The sequence below is a fragment of the Vipera berus genome (genome assembly GCF_964194415.1).
Source record: "Vipera berus genome assembly, chromosome: 16".
NCBI classification, from domain to species: Eukaryota; Metazoa; Chordata; class Lepidosauria; order Squamata; family Viperidae; genus Vipera; species Vipera berus.
This window is the reverse complement of record NC_138219.1, coordinates 1,693,001-1,714,189: the sequence shown is the minus strand read 5'-3', so window position 1 is coordinate 1,714,189 and position 21,189 is coordinate 1,693,001. Positions and strand designations below refer to the sequence as shown.

Below are 21,189 nucleotides of genomic sequence, written 5' to 3'. Positions count from 1 at the left end.
TAGAAGACCTCCAAGATCCCTTAATTTTATTATTGCTTTATTTTGGAATAAGGTTCCCACATTGGACAATTTATTTATTATTTATTTATTTATTTGTTTTTATAAACCGCCCTTCTCCCGAGGGACTCGGGGCGGTGTACAGAGGAAGGAAGGTATACAGATTGAACAATAAAAACAATAGTAAAAACAAACTGGGACCCCAATTAAAGCTATCATGCCAGGCCGGACTGCTGGAACAGGAAAGTTTTTAAGTCGCGTCGGAAGGTGCGGAGGTTGGGGGCCATCCGGATTTCGATTGGTAAGCTGTTCCAGATGGCTGGCGCACCCACTGAGAATGCCCTCCCCCTGGGGGCCACCAGCCGACATTCCTTGAGCGGTGGCACCCTGAGGAGGCCCTCTCTGTGGGAGCGCACAGGACGGTGGGGTGCTGACATTGGCAGAAGGTGCTCCCGTAGGTAGTCCGGACCCATGCCATGTAGGGCTTTGTATGTCATCGTTAGCACCTTGAACTTCACACGGAAGGCAACCGGAAGCCAGTGCAGCGCACGGAGGAGAGGTGTGATATGGGAGTATCGGGAGGCTCCCAAGAGTGTCCGTGCCGCTGCACTTTGCACCAGTTGAAGCTTCCGAGTGGATCTCAAGGGCAGCCCCATGTAGAGAGCGTTACAGTAGTCTAGGCGAGAGGTCACAAGGGCATGGGTGACTGTACGTAAGGAATCCAGGTCCAGATAAGGCCGTAGTTGGCGAACTAGTCGAACCCGGGAGAAGGCCCCCTTGGTCACAGCTCCTATGTGATCTTCTAGGGAGAGCTGCGAGTCTAGGAGGACACCCAGGTTGCGGGCCCTATCAACGGGGTAGTAACTTGTCCCCGATGTTAAGCAATGGGACGTTCTGAATATCCTGGCTTACCGGTACGTACAGCCATTCAGTCTTGTCCGGGTTCAGTTGAAGCCTGTTCCTCCCCATCCATTCCCGGACCGCTTTCAGGCAGCGGGACATCACGTCGAGGGCATCACTGATATTGTTTGGAGTTGAGATAAAAAGCTGGGTGTCATCAGCATACTGATGGTACCCTACTCCAAAGCTGCGAATGATCTCACCCAGCGGTTTCATGTAGATGTTGAACAGGAGAGGCGAGAGGACCGACCCCTGAGGGACTCCGCAAGCGAGAGGCCTCGGGGTCGACCTCTGTCCCCCTGTCAGCACCGACTGCGAGCGACCCTGGAGAAAGGAGGAGAACCAATGCAGAACCGTGCCTCCCACTCCCAGTCCCCTGAGGCGTCGCAGCAAGATACCATGGTCGATGGTATCGAAAGCCGCCGAGAGGTCTAATAAGACTAGGACAGAGGAATGGCCCCTGTCCCGGGCTCTCCAGAGATCATTCATCAGAGCGACCAATGCCGTCTCCGTGCTGTAGCCCGGCCTGAAACCCGATTGGTACGGGTCTAGATAAACCGCTTCATCCAGGATCTGAGGAAGTTGGTGCGCCACCACGCTCTCAACAACCTTCGCAAGGAAGCGAAGATTGGAGACAGGACGAAAGTTATTCAAAGACGATGGGTCCAAGGTGGGCTTCTTGAGGAGAGGTCTCACCACCGCCTCCTTCAAGGCGGTGGGGAAGTGACCCTCACTCAGAGAAGCAGAGATGACCGCTAGGAACCAGCCTCGTGTCCCCTCTCGAGCTGCATAGGCCAGCCAGGAAGGGCACGGGTCCAGTAAGCATGTGGAGGCGCTCAACCTTCTCATAATCCTGTCCACTTCCTTAGGAGTTACAGGATCAAATTCCTCCCAGATGACGTCGACAAGACTGTCCATGTCTTGTTCTTCCATCTCAGCCCAGTTGGAGTCCAGGCCAGTTCGAATCCGAGCAATTTTATCCAGCAGATATTGACCGAATTCCTCGGCTCGACCCTGCAAGGGTTCCTCCCTCACCTCTTGGTTTAATAGGGAGCGAGTCACCCTGAACAAGGCAGCCGGGCGATTATCTGCGGACGCGATGAGGGTGGAAAAGTAGTTGGATTTTGCCACCCTTATCGCAGCGAGATAAGACCTGGTGAGGATTCTTAGTCGCAATCGGTCGGATTCGGATCGACTGGATCTCCAACGGCTCTCTAGGCCCCGTCTCCGACGCTTCATCTCCCGGAGCTCCTCGGTGAACCATGGGGCTCGCTGGGATCTGCGCCGGGTCAGAGGCCGCAAGGGTACAACTCGGTCCAGAGCCTCCGTGGCTGCCTTTTCCCAGGCTTCCACTAAGGCATCCGCCGAGCTGTGAGCAGGGAGTGCATGTGTGTCCCTAAGCGCTGCCTGGAACTTATCAGGGTCCATTAGGCGCCTAGGGCGGTACCATCTGACTGGCACCATGCACCCACGGTGGGGGGTGGCAAAGGGGAAGTCTAGCCGCAGGAGGTGGTGATCGGTCCATGACAGGGGCGTAACAGTTGTGGCACCCCCACCGATATCATCACGCCACCATCCAGACAAGAACACCAAGTCTGGGGTGTGGCCTCTCTCATGAGTCGGTCCAGAAATTATTTGCGACAGGTCCATGGCCGCCATGGAAGCCATGAACTCCCGAGCCAGTTCGGACGATCCTCCCAGGGACGGTAGATTAAAGTCGCCCAAGACCATGAGTCTTGGGAATTCAACCACCAACCCTGAGAGGACATCGAGTAGCTCGGGCAGGGCCGCCGCTGCACGATTAGGTGGTAGGTACGCCAGCAGCAGGCCCAACTGCGCCCCTGGGCCGTATCTCAGTAGGAGAGACTCACACCCGACCATCTGAGGGACGGTGGTCTCTCGCGGGCTAAGGGATTCCCTGATGATAACTGCCACTCCCCCGCCCCTCCCATGGGCCCGAGGCTGGTGCAGCACCTGGAAACCTGGCGGGCAGAGGTCAACCAGAGGGACACCACCCTCTGGGCCCAACCAGGTTTCCGTGATGCAAGCCAGGTCCGCATGCTCGCTCTCCACTAGGTCACGAATGAGGTGAGCTTTGTTAGCTACGGACCTTGCATTCAGGTAGACCAGCCTTAGCATGGGAGGGTGCACACCTTCGCTCCCGGGTCCTCCGGGGGAGTACAGAGGGTCGGAGCGTCTCACCGCTTGTACAGAGCGGAGATGACACTCCCGGTGAATTGGAGAAGTCACTTCAGAAAGTTAGTTGTGAAATAGGTTTGGGTGAAATTCTCCTGGGTGGAGTGTGAAATGCTTTGCACTTCCATAGTTATAAATGTACACTTACGTTTTGACACATATATGCGACCAGGCAGTTAAAGGGATACGTGTGAATGTCTCTGTGCTCGGTCCCAGTGAAGATAAACATGTGGGGCTGATCTGGATCCCTGCCCTGGAAACCTGCTGGAGAAGTTCTCCACCCCCTGAAGAGATTCGGAGCGATCCCTGGCCCAAACAGGCAGAGACGTTCAAAAGGTGCTTCATTGCCTCCGTATGAAATGTGCTTTTTCCAAAAAGGCAACTGGACTTTCTTGGGGGGGGGGTTCCCTTGAAAACGTTTCACTTCTCATCTGAGAAGCTTCTTCAGTTCTGAAGTGAAGCTGAAGAAAAAAAAAGAATTGAAGAAGCTTCCCGGATGAGAAGTGAAACGTTTTTTCAAGGGGGGAAAAACTAAGGTGACCTGGAAGAGTTGAGCATCCTCACAGTCTTTTGTTTCTAGGCAACTGCAGGAGTCCTTGGAAGAGGGGAATTCTGGGAAAAGCTCATTTTTTCCTTCTGAAAAGCAAGGGGTGGGGATTAGGAAGGGGGAAACCCAAGATGGTAGAGACGACCATCTGAAGCTCACAGGGCTGAGTTTTTGGAGAAACGAACTAGCATCACACAGGGAAAGATTGTCTTGGTCTTATGACCACATTTGAGACCAGAATTCCTGTTGTTATGTGAAGCAGTTGTTAAGTTAGCCATGCCCAATTTTACGACCTTTTTGCCATGTTTGTTAAGCAAATCCCCACAGTCCTTAAGTGAATCACACAGTCGTTAGGCGAATCCGGCTGCCCGCCATTGGTTTTGCTCGTCGGAAGGTCGCAAATGGGGATCACATGAGTCCCTGGATGCTGCCACTGTTGTAAATGTAGGCCAGTTGCCAGTCACCCACATTTTGATCGCACGACCCTGGGGGATGTTTAACAGTTGTGAGCGCGAGGACTGATGGTAAGTCCCTTTTTCAGGACTGTTGTCACTTTGAATGGTTGCGAAATGAATGGTTGTAAGCTGAGGACTACCTGTATTCTCCAGAAAGTGTGCGTGGGAAGTTACAATGTGCCCCAAACGTGCATTAGAAATCCCTGCAGGCAGAAAGCTAGTGTGCCAGGACAGAAGGCTGCAGCTTCGCTTTCTTGCGGTGCTGCTGTTCTGCTTGTGACCCCACAATCAACCTGACCCCTGGTCCCTCAGCTCCTTCTCCTTTTTTTAGGCCATCCTGGGTACTCTGGGTGGTCTCTTTGGGGGATTGGAGGAGAGGGGCTAACCTGTTCTGCCTTCCTCCCACACAGGTGCACCTCTTTTCTTTTAGGTTGTGCCCAGCCAGCCAATCAAAATAGAGTCCTTCAAGGTGAAAGTTGACTTTCTGAAGGTGCCCCTTGGCCTAAAGAAGCCGACTCTGAAGGAGGCCGCGGCTGCCTTGGTGGCTGTCCCGGGGCCGGCCAGATCTAAATCCAGCAGCGTGGATCGCTACAAGGCTCGGTGTTCAGACAACATGGACAACGAATCGCAATATTCCGGGTACTCCTACAAGTCGGGGCACTCGCGCAGTTCCAGGAAGCCCAGGTGAGCTGGCCAGCCGGGCTGTGTGTGGGGCAGGAGGAGGAGGAGGAGGAGGAGGTGCCACAGGGGTGGACCTGGGAAGATCTGGAGAACCTTGGTAGAGGTGCAGCAAGGATATCACTAGGTTGCCTTGCCTTGAGAAGTCGTGGCTGGTCCATCTCTGGAGATTTTTAAGAAGAAACTGGATGGTCACTTGTCTGAAATGGCATTGGGTCTCCTGATTGAGAGGGTGGTTGGACTAGAAGACCTCCAAGGTCCTGCCCTGTGATTCTGTGAGATAAATAAGATACATTGGTAGGTAGATGATAGATAGATACATAGATAGATAGATAGATAGACAAATAGATTAGATAGATTAGATAGATAGATAGACAGATAGATTGATAAGCTTCCCTCTCAGAGTTGTGGGTGCTGCATCTCTGGAGGTGGGGGTCCCCAACCTCCTGTCTGTGGACCGGCACCTAGCTGCGGCATGCCAGAAACCAGGCCACGCAAACAAGCAAAGCCCCATCGGTGGGATGCAGGCAGTACATGAAACCAGGCCCCCTCTGGTCCGCAGAAAAACCTCTCTCCACGGAACCGGGGGTCCCTGGTGCCCAAAAGGTTTGGGACCTCCGGTATTGGGGCTCCTGCTTGAGCACGGAGTTGGATTTAGAAGACCTCAGGTCCCTTCCAACTCTGGTGTTCTTTTATTCTGTTAAGTATTGTTTGCTGCAAGGGGTCCTTGGTGATCTGTGAGCTTGGCGGATTTCTTGCAGACATTTCATTACCCAAACTAGGCAACATTATCAGTCCTAGTGAGTGTGTGTTTTGCTGGTTACTAGAAGGGAGTGGGGTTTGTGAGGAGGAGGAGGACGATGACGACTTTGGGGTCCTTGGTGCTCTCTGAACTTGGTTTTCTTGCAGATTAGGTAACATCATCAGTACTAATCAATCTTGCCTAGTTTGGTCATGAAACATCTGCAGGAAGACCACCAACTTCAGAGAGCACCAAAAGACCTCTCCTTTCAATCCCGAGCTGCAAATATTCTCCTTTATGGCGGTTGTTTGCTAACACTACAGTGGAAACAGCTTCACAGGCTCACAGGCCCTGGGGAATACATATCTGGTTCAAAGTTTGAATGTCAGTGAACCGGAAGTCTTTGCTGCCACCTAGTGATGGTCTGGAACACTGCGGTTTGGATTTGCTGGCCTTCTCAGTCTTGCTTGGAAATTTTCCCATTTCCACAGGGGGGCTACCTGGACACCCTCCAAGAGCCAGTTAATTCTGGAGGGCAAAAGGAAGGAGCCTAAAATTTAAACTCAGCAAATTTCTCAGTTGTATCTCTCAGTCTCAGCAACTTCCTTCAGTTCCCAGAATTCCCCTGCCTGCTGCTCCACATTTGAAATCCACACATCTTAAAGTTGCAGAGATTGAGAACATAGATTTGTTTGAAGGTTGTGAATTCTTTGCGGTTGTGAAGGTTGTGAATTTTTTGTTTGTACCGAACAATGGATTGTAGCATTGGAGGCTTCGTTCTTGTCTGCAGTAATGATCCTAATCGAGTTGCAATATATTCGGGAGTCAGAAAGCTGAATCGAGGACCTGCGATTTATGGCTGAATCTGGTGTGAAGTTCGACTGATTGATTGCCAGTTCCTCACCTCTAAAGTTTGGAGAACCCCCTGGGTGTAGTGTGACGTGTAATCCCGGCTGTCCTGGATTCGAATTCTTTGGCCTATGACTCCATGCAAGGGATACCCCTTTTTGTGACTCTTGGAGCCACCCCTGTGCTTGTGGATTGTTTAAGGAAGAGTTTTTGCTGTTGGGTGGTAGAGAAGAGGGGAAAAAAAACTGATAGAGGCTGCCAAATAGGATGACGGGCAGTCCTCGACTTACGAGCACAATTGAGCCCAAAATTTCCATTTCTCAGCGAGACATTTGTTAAGTAAGTTTTGCCCCATTTTACCACCACCTTTTGAAACTCTTGTTAAGTGAATCAGTCGCTGCAGTTACGAAGTCAGTAGCCCAGTTGCAAAGTGAGTCTGGCTTCCCCATTGATTTTGCTTGTCAGAAGGGCACAAAGTGTGATCACATGACGCTGCAACCGTCATAACTATGAACCGAGTGTCCTAATTTTGATCACGTGAGCGTGGGGGATGCTGCAACGGTTGTTAACTCTGAAAAATGATCAAAAAGTCACTTTCTTCAGTGCCACTGTAAACTATTGTATGTCCAGGACTGCCTACATGCTAGATCCTTCGCTTCGTCTTTCTTCCATGACCGGCAGCTGGAGGGGGGACTCCCCCTTCCTGTCCCCACGGAGCAGCCGGTTTGGGAGAAGGTGGGTGCTGCAGTGCTTGCCAACTGAGCAGCCCCCCCTAATGCTCAGGACCCCCCCTCTCGCCCCGCAGAGACCGCCGAGAGCGGCACCGCTCCAAGAGTCGAGACGGGAGCCGAGGGGACAAGTCGGTCACTATCCAGGCCCCTGGAGAGCCCCTGCTGGACAACGAGTCGACGCGAGGCGACGAAAGGGTGAGTGGGCAGACGGGCCGGGACCCCGCTTGGCCCGCCCTCTGGCCTCTGGGTTCACTCCTGGGGGCGGCTCGGCTCTCCCCAGGAATGGGGTGAAACGGTCTCTTGGTGGAGTTTGGGGGGGGCCTTCCCTGTGCAGGTGTATTTCCAGCCTGGGCTTCAGGAGGAGGCGGGAAGGGCCTCACCTCTTGCGCCTGTGTGGTGGTGGTGAATTCTGCTCCTGCTCCTTTGCCTGCCTGCCTCCCATCCATTTATCTTTCGTCTCTCTTATCTCTAGCATCTGTCATTTCTCTCTGTCTCCATCCATGCGGCCATCTATCTCCTCCCCTCCTCCTCCTCCTCCTCCTCCTCTCTTTCTCTCATACCATCATCCAGCAGGGGGGAGAGCCTGAATGTAGGGGAGGGGTCCGCAGTTCTGCTTTCTGTCCATTTGGAATCCTTGCACGGCCCCGTCAACCAAGGGTTCCTTTCCAGACCCTTTGTGACTGGAGGGGACAGTTCCGTGCCCCCCCCCTTTGACCCCCTTCCCCTCCACGGCCTTTGTTTCCCGGCAGGATGACAACTGGGGCGAGACGACCACTGTGGTGACCGGCACGTCCGAGCACAGCATTTCACACGATGACATCACGCGCATCACCAAGGACATGGAGGACAGCGCCCACCTGGACTGCTCCCGACACCTGGGGGTCTCCCTGGCGGGGGCCCTGGCCCTCCTCTCCTTCCTCACGCCCATCGCCTTCATGCTGCTGCCCCAGCTGCTGTGGGGGGAGCAGCTGAGTCCCTGCGGGACGCCCTGCGAAGGCCTCTTCATCTCGGTGGCCTTCAAGCTGCTGATCCTGCTGCTAGGCAGCTGGGCGCTCTTCTTCCGCCGCCCCGAGGCCTTCCTGCCACGCGTCTTCGTCTTCCGCGCCCTGCTGATGGTGCTGGTCTTCCTCTTGGTGGCCTCCTACTGGCTCTTCTACGGCGTCCGCATCCTGGACTCCCGCGACACCAACTACCAGGGCATCGTCCAGTACGCCGTCTCGCTGGTGGACGCCCTGCTCTTCGTCCACTACCTGGCCGTGGTGCTGCTGGAGCTGCGGCAGCTGCAGCCCCACTTCACCCTCAAGGTGGTGCGCTCCACCGACGGCGCCAGCCGCTTCTACAACGTGGGGCACCTCAGGTGAGCGGACAGGGCAGAATACCTGGGCAGAAGCTGCAGTTTGAGGGCGTCAAAGGTGGAGGTTCGTTCTCCGAGCTTGTGGGAGGCGACGTCTTGAGTGGCGTGTAGGGCAGGGATGGCGAACCTTTTAGAGACCGAGTGCCCAAACGGCAACCCCAAACCCACTTATGCATCGTCGGGTGCCGGGTGGGCGTGGCCCATTGGGTGGGCGTGGCTGCGGTGGTCATGGCAGACAGGGTGGGACTAAAAAGTTCAATCGATCAATTCCAACTTTGCGAGAACTTTTTTTTCCTGTGAGAAGAAATTGATTGATTGAACCTTTTTTTTTGCGCACGGCGGCAGAGGCCTAAAGCAAAGAGGCTTTATAAAACCCAGCTGAAGGCCTAGGACTGGGGCGACGACGCGTGGCACCTGTGGCACCCGTGCCATAGGTTCGCCACCACGGGTTTAGGGGATGTCGGCGTTCTTCGGTTTATAAGGGCTTCAATGTTGGTGGAGGCTGCCTATATTTAGCAATTGGCCGAGGGGGATTTTGTCAATGCCGGTGGTGCTCGAGAGGACCTCCAGGTGTTTTGGGATTGCACCCAAGGGGGGCCCATGGCTACCTTTGCCCGCTTCTGCCACAGTCGTTCTATTTCTACAGGTAGTCCTCAACTTACCACAGTTCACTTAGTGGCTGTTGTAACAAGTTCCGACGCCACCGGAAAAAGCAACTTTCGACCAGTTTTCACACTTAGGACCATTGCAGCATCCCCAGGGTCACGTGATCAAAATTCAGGCGCTTGACAACTTGACTCACAGTTACGATGGGCTGCAGCATCCCGGGATCACGTGATCCCCTTTTTGTGACCTCCTGACAAGCAAAATCAATGGGGAAGCCGGATTCGCTTAACCACCGTGTGACTAATTTAAGAACTGCACTGATCCACTTAACAAAGGTGGCGAGAAAAGTCGTATAAAGGGGCAAAACTCACTGAACAAATTTCTCACTTAGCGACATAAATTTTGGGCTCAGTTGTGGTCGTAAGTTGAGGACTATCTGTATTTGCAGGTCTTTGTATTTTGTCACTTTTCTCTAGTATTACAAAGTCCACTATCCAGAATGTTTTTGTTATCATTATTGTTTGCATTGCGTTTGCGGAAGAAGCCGAGGTGGCCTCCCTCACGCCCAGCCTTCAGCCATAGAAAAAGGGACACCAAAGCCCATCATGCTGAAAGCAGACAAGCCACATTCTGCCTTTTTGTGCTGTGTAACTTAATCCCTCTTTGATCGCTCCGGTTACCTTGTTGTGTCCAACTAAAGCTGCATCTCACCTTTCCTTCTCCACAGCATCCAGAGAGTGGCTGTGTGGATCCTGGAGAATTATTACCACGATTTCCCCGTCTACAACCCAGCCCTGCTCAACCTGCCCAAGTCCGTTCTCTCCAAGAAAATGTCTGGCTTCAAGGTCTACTCTCTTGGGGAGGGTAAGTGTTGGCAGCCCCTTCCCAGGCTGTGGGGTTCAGTCCTCAACCCTCCGCCCAGCGCCCAGAATCTCCTGTCCTCCAGCTCGTGGTGCTTAGCTTCCAGGATTCTTCAACCAGGTCTCCTGCCAGCTTCTTCTCGGACCTGGGCAAGCGTGATCTGTGTCAAGGTCATGTGTGAAGCGTTAGTACCGCTTTATAACGCCTTGATAAAGCCACACTTGGAACACTGCATCCAGTTTTGATTGCCACAATATACCGTATATACTTGAGTATAAGCCGACTCGAGTATAAGCCGAGACCCCCAATTTCACCCCCAAAAACTGGAAAAAGTTGTTGACTCGAGTATAAGCCGATCTGCCGTTCTGCAAGCCTCTGCCGCCAGCAGAGGCTCGATCCGCCATTTTGCAAGCCTGAATACACAGGAATACCCTGTGTGGCCTTGGCTCTCCGGGAAGCCCTGGCTGTCCGCTTCCTCGCTCCACGCTGCTATTCGGGGCCCGCGCGTTCCCCGGGCAAATCGCGGCGCCCAGCAGGCGAGGAAACACGCCCGCTCCAGTCGCCCCCCCTTCCCTCAGGAGACGCGAAGCAAGTGACCGCCCGGAGCTTACCGAGGACTTGCTTCGGTGCTTCCAGGATCGCGCGCACCTCTCCCAAGCCGCCGCCGTCCGGAGACCTGCCGAAGTTTGGGGAGGTTTGGGGAGGTGCGCGCGCACCTCCCCAAACCTCCCCAAACGTCGGCAGGTCTCCGGACCTCTGCGCCCTGCCTGCCTGCTTCTTTCCGCTGCGGAAAGAAGCAGGCAGGGAGGGCGCGGAGGAACGGAGACCCGGCGACGTTTGGGGAGGTTTGGGCGCCTCCCCAAACGTCGCCGGGTCTCCCCAAATATCCCCAAACGTCGCCGGGTCTCCGTTCCTCTGCGCCCTGCCTGCCTGCTTCTTTCCACAGCGGAAAGAAGCAGGCAGGCAGGGCGCAGAGGAACGGAGACCCGGCGACGTTTGGGGAGGTTTGGGCGCCTCCCCAAATATCCCCAAACGTCGCCGGGTCTCCGTTCCTCTGCGCCCTGCCTGCCTGCTTCTTTCCACAGCGGAAAGAAGCAGGCAGGCAGGGCGCAGAGGAACGGAGACCCAGCGACGTTTGGGGAGGTTTGGGCGCCTCCCCAAATATCCCCAAACGTCGCCGGGTCTCCGTTCCTCTGCGCCCTGCCTGCTGAAAGAAGCAGGCAGGGAGGGCGCGGAGGAACGGAGACCTGCCGACGTTTGGGGAGGTTTGGGCACCTCCCCAAACGTTGCCGGGTCTCCGTTCCTCCGCGCCCTGCCTGCCTGCTTCTTTCCGCTGTGGAAAGAAGCAGGCAGGCAGGGCGCAGAGGAACGGAGACCCGGCTTCGTTTGGGGAGGTTTGGGGAGGTGCGCGCGCACCTCCCCAAACCTCCCCAAACTTCGGCAGGTCTCCGGACGGCGGTGGCTTGGGAGAGGTGCGCGCGATCCCGGAAGCACCAAAGCCTCGGCCGCGCACAAGTCCTCGGTAAGTTTTTTTGTTGACTGGAGTATAAGCCGAAGTGGAATTTTTCAGCCCAAAAAGTGGGCTGAAAAATTCGGCTTATACTCAAGTATATACGGTAAAACAGACGTTGAGACTCTAGAAAGAAGAGCAACAAAGATGATCGGGGGTCTAGAGGGCAAACATACGAAGAACAACAGTCGCAGGGTTTGGGAATGTCTGGTCTAGTGAAAAGAAGGACCAGGGGTGACGAGAGCAGTATCTGAGGGGCTGCCACAAAGAAGTGGGGGTGGGTGGGTTTCAACCTGTTTTCCACCCGAAAGCAGGACAAGAAGCAACGGATGGAAACTAGTCAAGCAGGGAAACAACCTGGAATTAAGGAGAAGTTTCCTAACAGTGAGGACAATTAACCAGTGGAACAGCTTGCCACCAGAAGTTGTGGGTGCTCCATCACTGGGGTTTTTTAAGATTAGACAGCCATTTGTCTGAAATAGTATAGGGCTTCCTGCCTTGGCAGGGGGTTGGACTAGAAGACCTCCGAGGTCACTTCCAACTCTGTTACACTGTTATTTTGCTGGCATCTTGAGCCTGGTGCCCTCCAGATGTTTTACGATGCGAATTCTGGAGTTCCCAGCTGCCAGCAGAGCAGCCCCAGTTGGTGCCAGGCTGTGGGAAGGGTAGGCTGATGTCTGTGAGCTGTGAATAATTGTGCCAGCCCAGCAAAGGGCTCTGCGTTCTTACTTCTCTTGTGAACGGTAGATTTGATGGGCAGCTGATCACCCCAGCTGGACATAAATGTTGATTGCTTTAAACCAGCCGATCTCAGCCTTGGCTGCTTGAAGATGTGTGGACTTCAAGTCCCAGAATTCCCCAGCCACCATGTCCTCCCCCCTCCCTCCCCCCTTCCAGATCAAACATGGACTGGCTTTTGGGGGGGGGTTTCACTTGGGAATTTATCCATACACTGTGGGATTAAAGTCTCGATGTGTGGCTGTTCAACAACACTTCAGAGATATAACAGCCACGGACAAAATGACTTAGGACTCATCCTCCAAGTTATGATGGTTATGCCATCCCTGCAGTCGTGATCATAATTTGGGCACTTGGCAAACCAGCTGGCATTTATGTCTGTCTGAGCGTGATTTTTGATGATCTTGGCTGGTTTCCTACAAGCTGAGTCAATGGGGGAAGCCAAATTCACTTAACAACGGTGGTAAAAATGGTTGTAAAATTGACTCTGGTCACAGGATGACTTGATTAACGACTGCATTGTTTAACAACCAAAATTCTGGTCTCAATTGTGATCGTAAATTGGGGATTTCTGGGAATTGAAATCCGAAAACCTCCCAAGCTGCCAAGGTTGAAAAACGCTGACGTAGAGCATGAAGCCGAGACTTTGGCGGCCCAGTTTTTTGGAGTTGTTTGTATTTTTCAGCAAGGCACATTATTCTCCACCTAACTGAAGAGACAGACTCTTCCTTGAGAACCATAGGGCCGGAAGGGGCCTTAGGGGTCTTCTAGTCCAACCCACTGCTGGAATGACGGTGCTTATGATCCTCCACTTTGAGGATATCAGGTTTTAGAGGCCTCTCGATAACACCATTGAATCTTTCCTCTCTCCTCCGTCCAGAGAACACAACCAACAACTCAACCAGCCAATCGCGCGCTGTTATTGCTGCAGCTGCCCGGAGGCGGGACAACAGCCACAACGAGTACTACTACGAGGAAGCCGAACATGAGCGCCGGGTGCGCAAACGGCGAGCAAGGTGCGTCCCATCAAAAGGGCCTGTGTGTGTGTGTGTGTGTGTGTGTGTGTGTGTGTGTAGGACTGAAGAGGCTTTCCTAGCTGTGAAAAGAAACAAGCTCAGGTTCCTGCAGAGGGAAGATTCCTGACAGCTGAAATTGGGACCCTTGTAGGTGTGTGAAAAATCCTCGGATCAGCTCCACTTCCAAGGAATAGCCGAATTGGTTTTGGAGGTGTCCCACTTATTTAGTTACGAAATTTATTTCCTGCCCATCTTAGATCCAGTGACCTCAAATGTTAATTGTCTTCAGCTTTGGAATTTGATTTGGAAAACTCTGGGATCCTGAATGCTCTCTTAGCTTGGTGGTTTTCTTGCAGATGTTTCCTTGCCCAGCTAGCTATTAGTTGCTGCTAGCACTGATGAAGTTACCTAGTTGGGTCGTGAAACGTCTGCAAGAAAACCACCCAGCTCAGAGAGCACCCAGGACCCCACAGTTCTCCTCCTCCTCCTCTTCCTCCTCCTCCTCCTCCTCCTCCTCCTCCTCCTCTCTTCTTCTTCTTCTTCTTCTTCTTCTTCTTCTTCTTCTTCTTCTTCTTCTTCTTCTTCTTCTTCTTCTTCTTCTTCTTCTTCTTCTTCTTCTTCCTCCTCCTCCTCCTCCTCCTCCTCCTCCTCCTCCTCCTCTCTTCAAATCTCCTTCCCTTCTAACACTGACGTTCCCTAGTTGGGTCATGAAACGTCTGCAAGAAAACCACCCAGCTCAGAGAGCACCCAGGACCCCACAGTTCTCCTCCTCCTCCTCTTCCTCCTCCTCCTCCTCCTCCTCCTCCTCCTCCTCCTCCTCCTCCTCCTGCCTTCTAGCACTGATGATGTTACCCAACTGGGTCATGAAAAAAACTGCAAAAAACCCACCAGCCTCGGGGAGCAGCAAGGACCTTACAGTTCAAAGCTAAGCTGAAAATATTCTCTTCTGTCAGTTTGGAAAACAGATTCAGTCCTGACTGAAATGGCTGCTACCCCTACGAGCTTCATGCAGGCTGCCGTCCCCAGTAATAGGATTAACGTCAAGCTTAGGAGAGTTGTAATGTGCTTTCCACGTCACAGTTGTAAGTTCCCGGTAAGCAGATTAGAATGCCGAAAGACAAATTGTGCCGTCAAAATCCTGGAAATCCTGGCGGGGTCCAAATTGGAGGGTGAAGTGAGTCCAGGCAATCTGTTAGAGAAGTTAGGGAGTAGATGCCCCTCCCCCCCCAGGATCCTCCCCCCTCTTCTTTCCTCTGTTCCTCTTGTTTTGGAGCCCTTTTGAGGGTCCTTCTTCCCCTCTGATGGCAAAACCTCAAATGAGAGTTTGCGAAGGTGTGCCCCGTGGTGGGCAGCTTCGTCTGTGCTGAAGGTGGATCTCCATCCTCTTCTCCATCCTGGTTGGCCCTGGAGGAGGAGAAGGGGGACCCTTTGGAGACCGTGGCTTGCTGTGACGAGGCCTCTTGTCTCCGCAGGCTGGTGGTGGCCGTGGAAGAGGCCTTCACACACATCAAACGGCTCCAGGAGGAGGACCAGAAGAATCCGCGGGAGATCATGGACCCCCGCGAGGCCGCCCAGGCCATCTTCGCCTCCATGGCCCGGGCCATGCAGAAGTACCTGCGCACCACCAAGCAGCAGCCCTACCACACGATGGAGAGCATCCTTCAGCACCTGGAGTTCTGCATCACCCACGACATGACGCCCAAGGTAGCCGGGTGGGGAGGGGGTGGGCGTGGGAGGGAGGGAGGGAACCATGGCTGCAGGCAAATAGCGGTTTCCATCGTAGGCCCTCTGGTTCAGTTGAATTATTCTGCAGAAAGAATGTCAGCCTTGCCAGGTAGGCCAGCCAGGAAACCCGGCCATGTGAGCTAATTCTGCTTTATTGCAAGGCTATGTTAACAGAATTTTGCAAGTCTGAAACGACGGATCTCCCCGTGTCTCCTTTACAGCCTGAGAAGCCGTTTCGTGATCCGGCTGATCCAAAGGAGAAGAGAATTTGGACAGGATCTGGATGCTCCTTGCTTCTTTAATGATAGGGTAGCTTGGACGGGGTGGGTGGGGTGTCCTCACTGACTCCCCACCTTCCAATTGGTGCTGCCACTTGAGGCCCAGGCAGTGGTACGCAGGGTTCAGCACGCTGGGGAAATGCAGCCACCCCCAGTGAAGCCGCCGAGGCAGGGAGGATATTCGGGAAGAAACTGCAGGGCAGATTTTCAAATCAACTCGGCTGCCGCTTATGTCACCTGATAGTCCGAGGTAGAATGCTTTTGAACATGGAGGTTCAAATGCAATAGAGCAGGATAGTGAACAGTCCTGAATTTGGAACTGTTGTGGAGTCAGAATTATTGGCTTTTTAGTTTTGGTTTAAGATATTTTTTTTCCTGCTGGTGGTGCAGATAGTCCGTGAGTTACGACCAGTCCTCTCACTTACAACAGTCGCAGTGTCCCCTCGGTCGCACAATAGCCATTTGGACCTTCCTGGGGTTCTTCTGACAAGCAACATTAATGGGGCTGGGGAGGGGAAGTTGAATTTGCTTAATGACTGGCAAGGGGATTGTAAAATTGGGTGCGGTCATATGATGACTCCCTTAACGACCGCATTGCTTAGCAGTGGAAATTCCTGTCCCAATTGTGTTGTTAGTTGAGGACTGCCGGTGTTTCCTTTTGGCCGGTTTCTGAATTCTGCCAATCCAAACGGCGGCATGGACGCCCTGGGTTCTGGGCAGGAATGAAGATCAGCGCTGCTCAGCTTAGACCTGACTTTATCAGACAGCCCGGGGATTTCAGCTGAAGATGGAGCACAAAGATTTAAAATATTTAAAAGTCAGTATGCGATTTAACTTTCCCGCCGTCTTAAGGGCACCAGGGGAGCCACTAGGGGGCACCCATGGACCTAATCAAAAAGGGTTAAAAGGATAACATTTAACTCAAGCCAATCCGATAACCAGATCTTAGCAAACCTTTAGGTTCATTTTAAATATTATTGTTGGTGTCAACTGTTTCAGGTAGTCCTCAACTTACAACTGTTCAAAGTTACAACAGCATTGAAGAAGTGACTTATGACTGTTTCTCACACTTACAACCCTTGCCGCTTTTCCATGGTCATGTGATCAAAATTCGGACGTCGGCAACTGACTCATATTTATGATGGTTGCAGCGTCCCCGTGTGTGTGTGTGTGTGTGTGTGTCATGTGATCCCCTTTTGCGACCTCCTGACAAGCAAAGTCAATGGAAGAAGAATGGACTCTAAAAGTTTCTGACCTGGCGGAAATGGCAAAGATTTCGGCTTATTTGAAAGATCATTCGCAACAACGTTATATTATGGAGTGGAAAAAGTGGATTGATTATATCCAGAACAAATATGGGACTAAAAAGTTTCACTTAGCATTTGAATAAGTTTTTTTTTCTTTTTTTTATGTGATATTAGTATTGCTTGTAGTCATTTCATATGAGCTAGAGTGCGATAGACTTAATAGTTTATTGTTGTTAGCATATGGTTGTTTATGATTGTTTTTTGCTTTTATACCTTGTATTTAGCTCTGGGAAGTCGGGGATGGGGGAAGGGGGGAGGGTTAGGAGGGGGTGGGCGGAGGGAGGGGGGGATTGTTAAAGATAAAATGTATTGTAAAACTTTTCAATTAAAAAAAAAAAGCAAAGTCAATGGGGAAAGCCGGATTCACTTAACAACCGGGTTACTAAATTAACAGCTGCAGTGATTCACTTAACAACGGGGGCAAGAAAGGTTGTAAAATGGGGCAAAATTCACTTAACTGGCTCGCTTAGCAAGAGAAACTTTGGGCTCCAGTTGTCGTAAGTGGAGGACTACCTGTACCGTTATCAACTCAAAACATTTGCTGAGCTACCATTTTTGGGGATGTGGGCCCCGGAAGTAATAGACTTTGGCTTGCAAAGTTTTCTCGAAAGCCCGGGTGGTCTTGTTTGCTGCCGAGCGCCGAATGGCTGATGCGCCTCTGCTCTCCTTTGCGTCTTTGCAGGCCTTCCTGGAGCGCTACCTGACCGCAGGCCCCACCATCCAGTACCACAAGGACCGCTGGCTGGCCAAGCAGTGGACTCTGGTCAGCGAGGAGCCCGTGACCGACGGGCTGAAGGACGGCGTGGTCTTCGTCCTGAAACGCCAGGATTTCAGCCTCGTGGTCAGCACCAAAAAGATCCCCTTTTTTAAGCTCTCGGAGCAGTTTGTGGACCCCAAGTCGCACAAGTTTGTCATGCGTCTGCAGTCGGAGACCTCAGTGTGACCCACGGCGCAGCGGAGGGGCTTGGAGGCAGGGAAGGAGGCGCCCCGCCAGGACGGGGGGGACAACGGCCTGCTGCCAGCCTGCGTCTCTCGGGTTTGAGAGGGTTCCTGGGCTCTCGGTGGGAGACCCTGCAGGGCGCCTCTGGATGCCAGAGCTCCCCCCTTCTTCTCCCCCCCCTCTCCTTTGTGGCCCCAACTGAGGGGAAGGGCAGGGGGCCTTCCTTCCTCCCTCCCTCCCTCCCTCCCTCCCTCCCTCCCTTCCTCCATCCTGAGGAATTGCTGGAAGTTCCCTGTGCCAAATTCTAAGGGCTAACTCTGTTGGCGCTCTTCACCAGCATCTGCAAACATAGTGGGGCTAAGGAACTTTTGTGAATGTCGTTTTCTACAAAACTACACGCCGGCACGTGCACCCCTAGACCCAGGCCCATGTCAAGCCAACGTGGCTCCCGGCTGTCGTCGTCTCCCTGGGTCCAACTGCACAAGGTTTGGGGGATCCCCCAGGAAGATCTGGTGGTCCAAGGGAAGAGACACCCAGCCGCTCCCCTGGAGCCATCGATTCAGCGAGGTCTTGAGCTGGAAGTTCAACAGGTCAATCACAAAAAAAAAACATACTTAAAAGGCTGGAAGGGGGTGGGTGTGAGATTTATAAGAGGAGGATGGCTCTTTGTTTTTTTGTTCAAAGATCTCTGTGCTTTTTAGAGAAGTCCTGTGTGTTGTAAATACTTTTCCTCTGAGTCACTCGCATTGGTCTGTGGTTTGAGCAAGCTTTGGTGTGAAGTGGGGGTGGGGTGGCACGTAAGCCAGGGACCCCCTTTCCTGCATATGAGAGAGCTGGATGGTTTTTGGTTTTGTTTTTTTGCACTTCTACATGTGCAGAAACTGGATCCGGATGTTCCTTTTGGGAACCTGTCCCTACATTTTCAGAGCCCCCCCTCCCCCCCAGCACAAAGCAGCTTGCAGAGGGTTTTCCTGTCCCACCCCACCCACCCCAAATTACTGATAGGCTGAGGACCAATCAACTCACCAGTAGAGTGATGACATCACTCTGAGGCCACTGTTCTCAATCTTAGCCACTTTTAAGATGGGTGGACTTCAACTCCCAGAATCCCCCAGCCAGTGACAGGGCTGGCTAGGGAATTCTGGGAGTTGAAGTCCACCCATCTTAAAAGTGGCCATGGTTGAGAAAACACTACTTTAAGGTGTCTTTCGAGGTCCTACAAAGACACTTCTTTTGCTGTTCATTTTTCAGGATTCTTTTTTTTTTAATGTCACCAGACTCTCAGTTTTTATGTTGGGGTTTTGTTGACATCTGTTTCTTTTTAATATAATGTGGCGTTTTTTGTTGTTGTTGTTTAAATGACTTTCCGAATGAAAATCTGGTAGGGGTTGCAAATAGGGTGCTCAGCTGGTGTTGGGGGTGTTGCATTGAAGGGTATATCACTGTGATTCGCCTTTTTAAAATAATTTTAATTCCTGGGAGAGGACTCAGCCACCGTAAGCCCAATTGCGGTGATGGTTTTGCCTTGAACAAATGGTCTTAAAGCCTTTATTTAAATCATGGCCTTGGCTTGGGAGGGTGATGCCTTTTAAAAACAAATCAGTGCTGACATTGGAGCTTGCATTATATTTATATATTTATACGTTTTCCTTATTCCTCCTGTTACATTCCCTGAAGTGAGCGACGGATGGAGACCAGCCCAAGCTCCTTCGAGGAGAGGTTTCTGGTGCAGATAGTCCTCGACTTATGACTTTTGTTTAGTGACAGTTTGAAGTTACAACGGCAGTGGAAAAGTGGCTTAGGTCCGGCTTGTACACAACCGTTGCAGCGTCCCCATGGTCACAAAATCAAAATGGGGCGCTTGGCAACTGGCATGCACTCACGTCGGTTACATTGTCCTGAGGTCAGATGATCACCACCTTCCCAGCTGGCATCCGACAAGCAAAATCAATGGAGGAAGCCAGATTCGCTTAATGGCCACATGATTTACTTAACAACTGCGGTGGTTTAACAACTGTGGCAAAAATGTCGTAAAATGGGGCACAACCCACTTAACTGTCTTAACGATGGAAATTCTGGGCTCCACCAGCGCTCCACTCTTTATGCTGGTGTCTTGGTTTAGAGCTGTGCTAGCTGGGGAATTCAGGGAGTTGAAGTCCACAAGTCTTCTGAAGTTGCCAAGCTTGGACCCCCCCCTTGGTTTGGAGGAATTTTTGGGTGGCCGTTAGATGATAAAGGTTGATAACAGGATAACAGTTCCCCCAATCGGTTGCACTTGGGAAAATCCAAGCATAGGTAGTCCTTGACTTACAACCACAATTGGGAAAATTGGTCAATAAGTGAGGCATCATGTGACCATGCCTGACTTTCATGACATTTTTTGCCATGGCGGTTAATCGCCTTTGTTAAGGGAGGCATCACATGACGGGCAAAACTGCAACCTTCCCTGCCGGCTTCCCCATCAACTTTGCTTGTCAGAAGCTGGCTGGGACGGCCGCAAGTGGGAATCACCTGACTTTGGGACTCTGCAACCCCTTGCACGTGTGAATTGGTTGCCAAGAAGCGGTACTGGGATCCCACAGACGCGGGGACGCTTGCAGTGGTCCTAAGTGCAAGGGCCATCAGGCGGTCGTTCAGCGGCACTGTTGTAACTTGGAGTGGTCACTAATGAGTGGTCATAATTCAAGGACTATAGAAACTTTCTAATCTTCTGGGGGGAGGAGAGGGGGGTCTTGTATTTGTTGCCCACTCTTGATCCTCTTAAATTTGAAAGCACATCCAGACCCGGGTCTCTTGGGTGCCGTTTCACGTCATTTTCAGAGTCGGTTAGCAGGAGAAAAGGGTTCAAGGGGCCATCCACTTGAAGTGTTAAAACAGGGACCACCTTTTTTCCTCCCTAGCTCAAACACACACACACACACACACGCACACCGAATTTAGGAAACCCTTTTTCTGACATTTCCCCCCCCCAAAAAAAATAAAAGCAGAGAAACCTTGTGCATGCATGTAGAAAATTGTAAAATGTAAATTTTTTTAATATATAAAATTTTGTTTTTACCGTTTGCAGTGGTACTAAGCATTACAATAATGTTAGTCAAGGGTTTTTTTCATAAATAATAGGAAGTAAAATTGTACATTTTTTTCTAAAAAAAAATAAACATCTTTTGGAGCTTTGGGTATTTCTGTTCTGCCTGGCCTGGTGATGTTTTCAGAGAGGGAGGGGGCCGGGGGCGCTTGTGGGGGCTGGTCCATCAGGGGAGTCGTCCCTGCTTTTTATTGGAATTGAAAGCATCCCTGGCCACAGAGGAGTGGCCCGCCAAATTTGGACAGCCATTTGTCTGGGATGGCGTAGGGCAGACATGTCAAACACAAGGCCCGGGGGCCAGATCTGGCCCGCGAAGTGGTTTCATGCGGCCCGCGAAGCCATCCTGGAAACAGTGAGGGAACGGCCCCCACTGCCTTGGCCCTGGCCCAGAGACCCTCCTCCTGCCAGAGACCCTCAGATCTGTCCCACTCCTGCCCAGGCCTCCATAGGCACCCTTGATGTGAACAATTTAGAGCTGGCCACGCCCACCCAGTAGGCCATATGCACTCTAGCCACACCCACCCAGTAGGCCATATGCACTCTAGCCACGCCCACCCAGTAGGCCACGCCCACCCTGGCCATACCCACCCGGCCCCCTGAGGGCAACCACAATGCTGATGTGGCCCTCAATGAAATTGAGTTTGACACCCCTGGCGTAGGGTCTCCTGCCTGAG

General features: G+C 52.2%; 1 protein-coding gene across 3 annotated transcripts in view; it reads left to right on the top strand.

Moving 5' to 3' along the window:
- The window catches only part of VANGL2 (VANGL planar cell polarity protein 2), a 38,100-nt gene extending 19,606 nt beyond the window's left edge, over positions 1-18,494 (top strand). For all 3 annotated transcript variants that reach the window (XM_081340504.1, XM_081340505.1, XM_081340503.1), the window contains exons 3-9: positions 4,506-4,779; positions 7,170-7,290; positions 7,845-8,452; positions 9,783-9,919; positions 13,045-13,180; positions 14,653-14,884; positions 17,173-18,494. In XM_081340504.1, the coding sequence (XP_081196630.1) occupies positions 4,709-4,779; positions 7,170-7,290; positions 7,845-8,452; positions 9,783-9,919; positions 13,045-13,180; positions 14,653-14,884; positions 17,173-17,433 (1,566 nt within the window). In that variant the 5' untranslated portion in view covers positions 4,506-4,708 and the 3' untranslated portion in view covers positions 17,434-18,494. The remainder of the gene's footprint in view (positions 1-4,505; positions 4,780-7,169; positions 7,291-7,844; positions 8,453-9,782; positions 9,920-13,044; positions 13,181-14,652; positions 14,885-17,172) is intronic.
- The last annotated feature ends 2,695 nt before the right edge of the window (positions 18,495-21,189 follow it).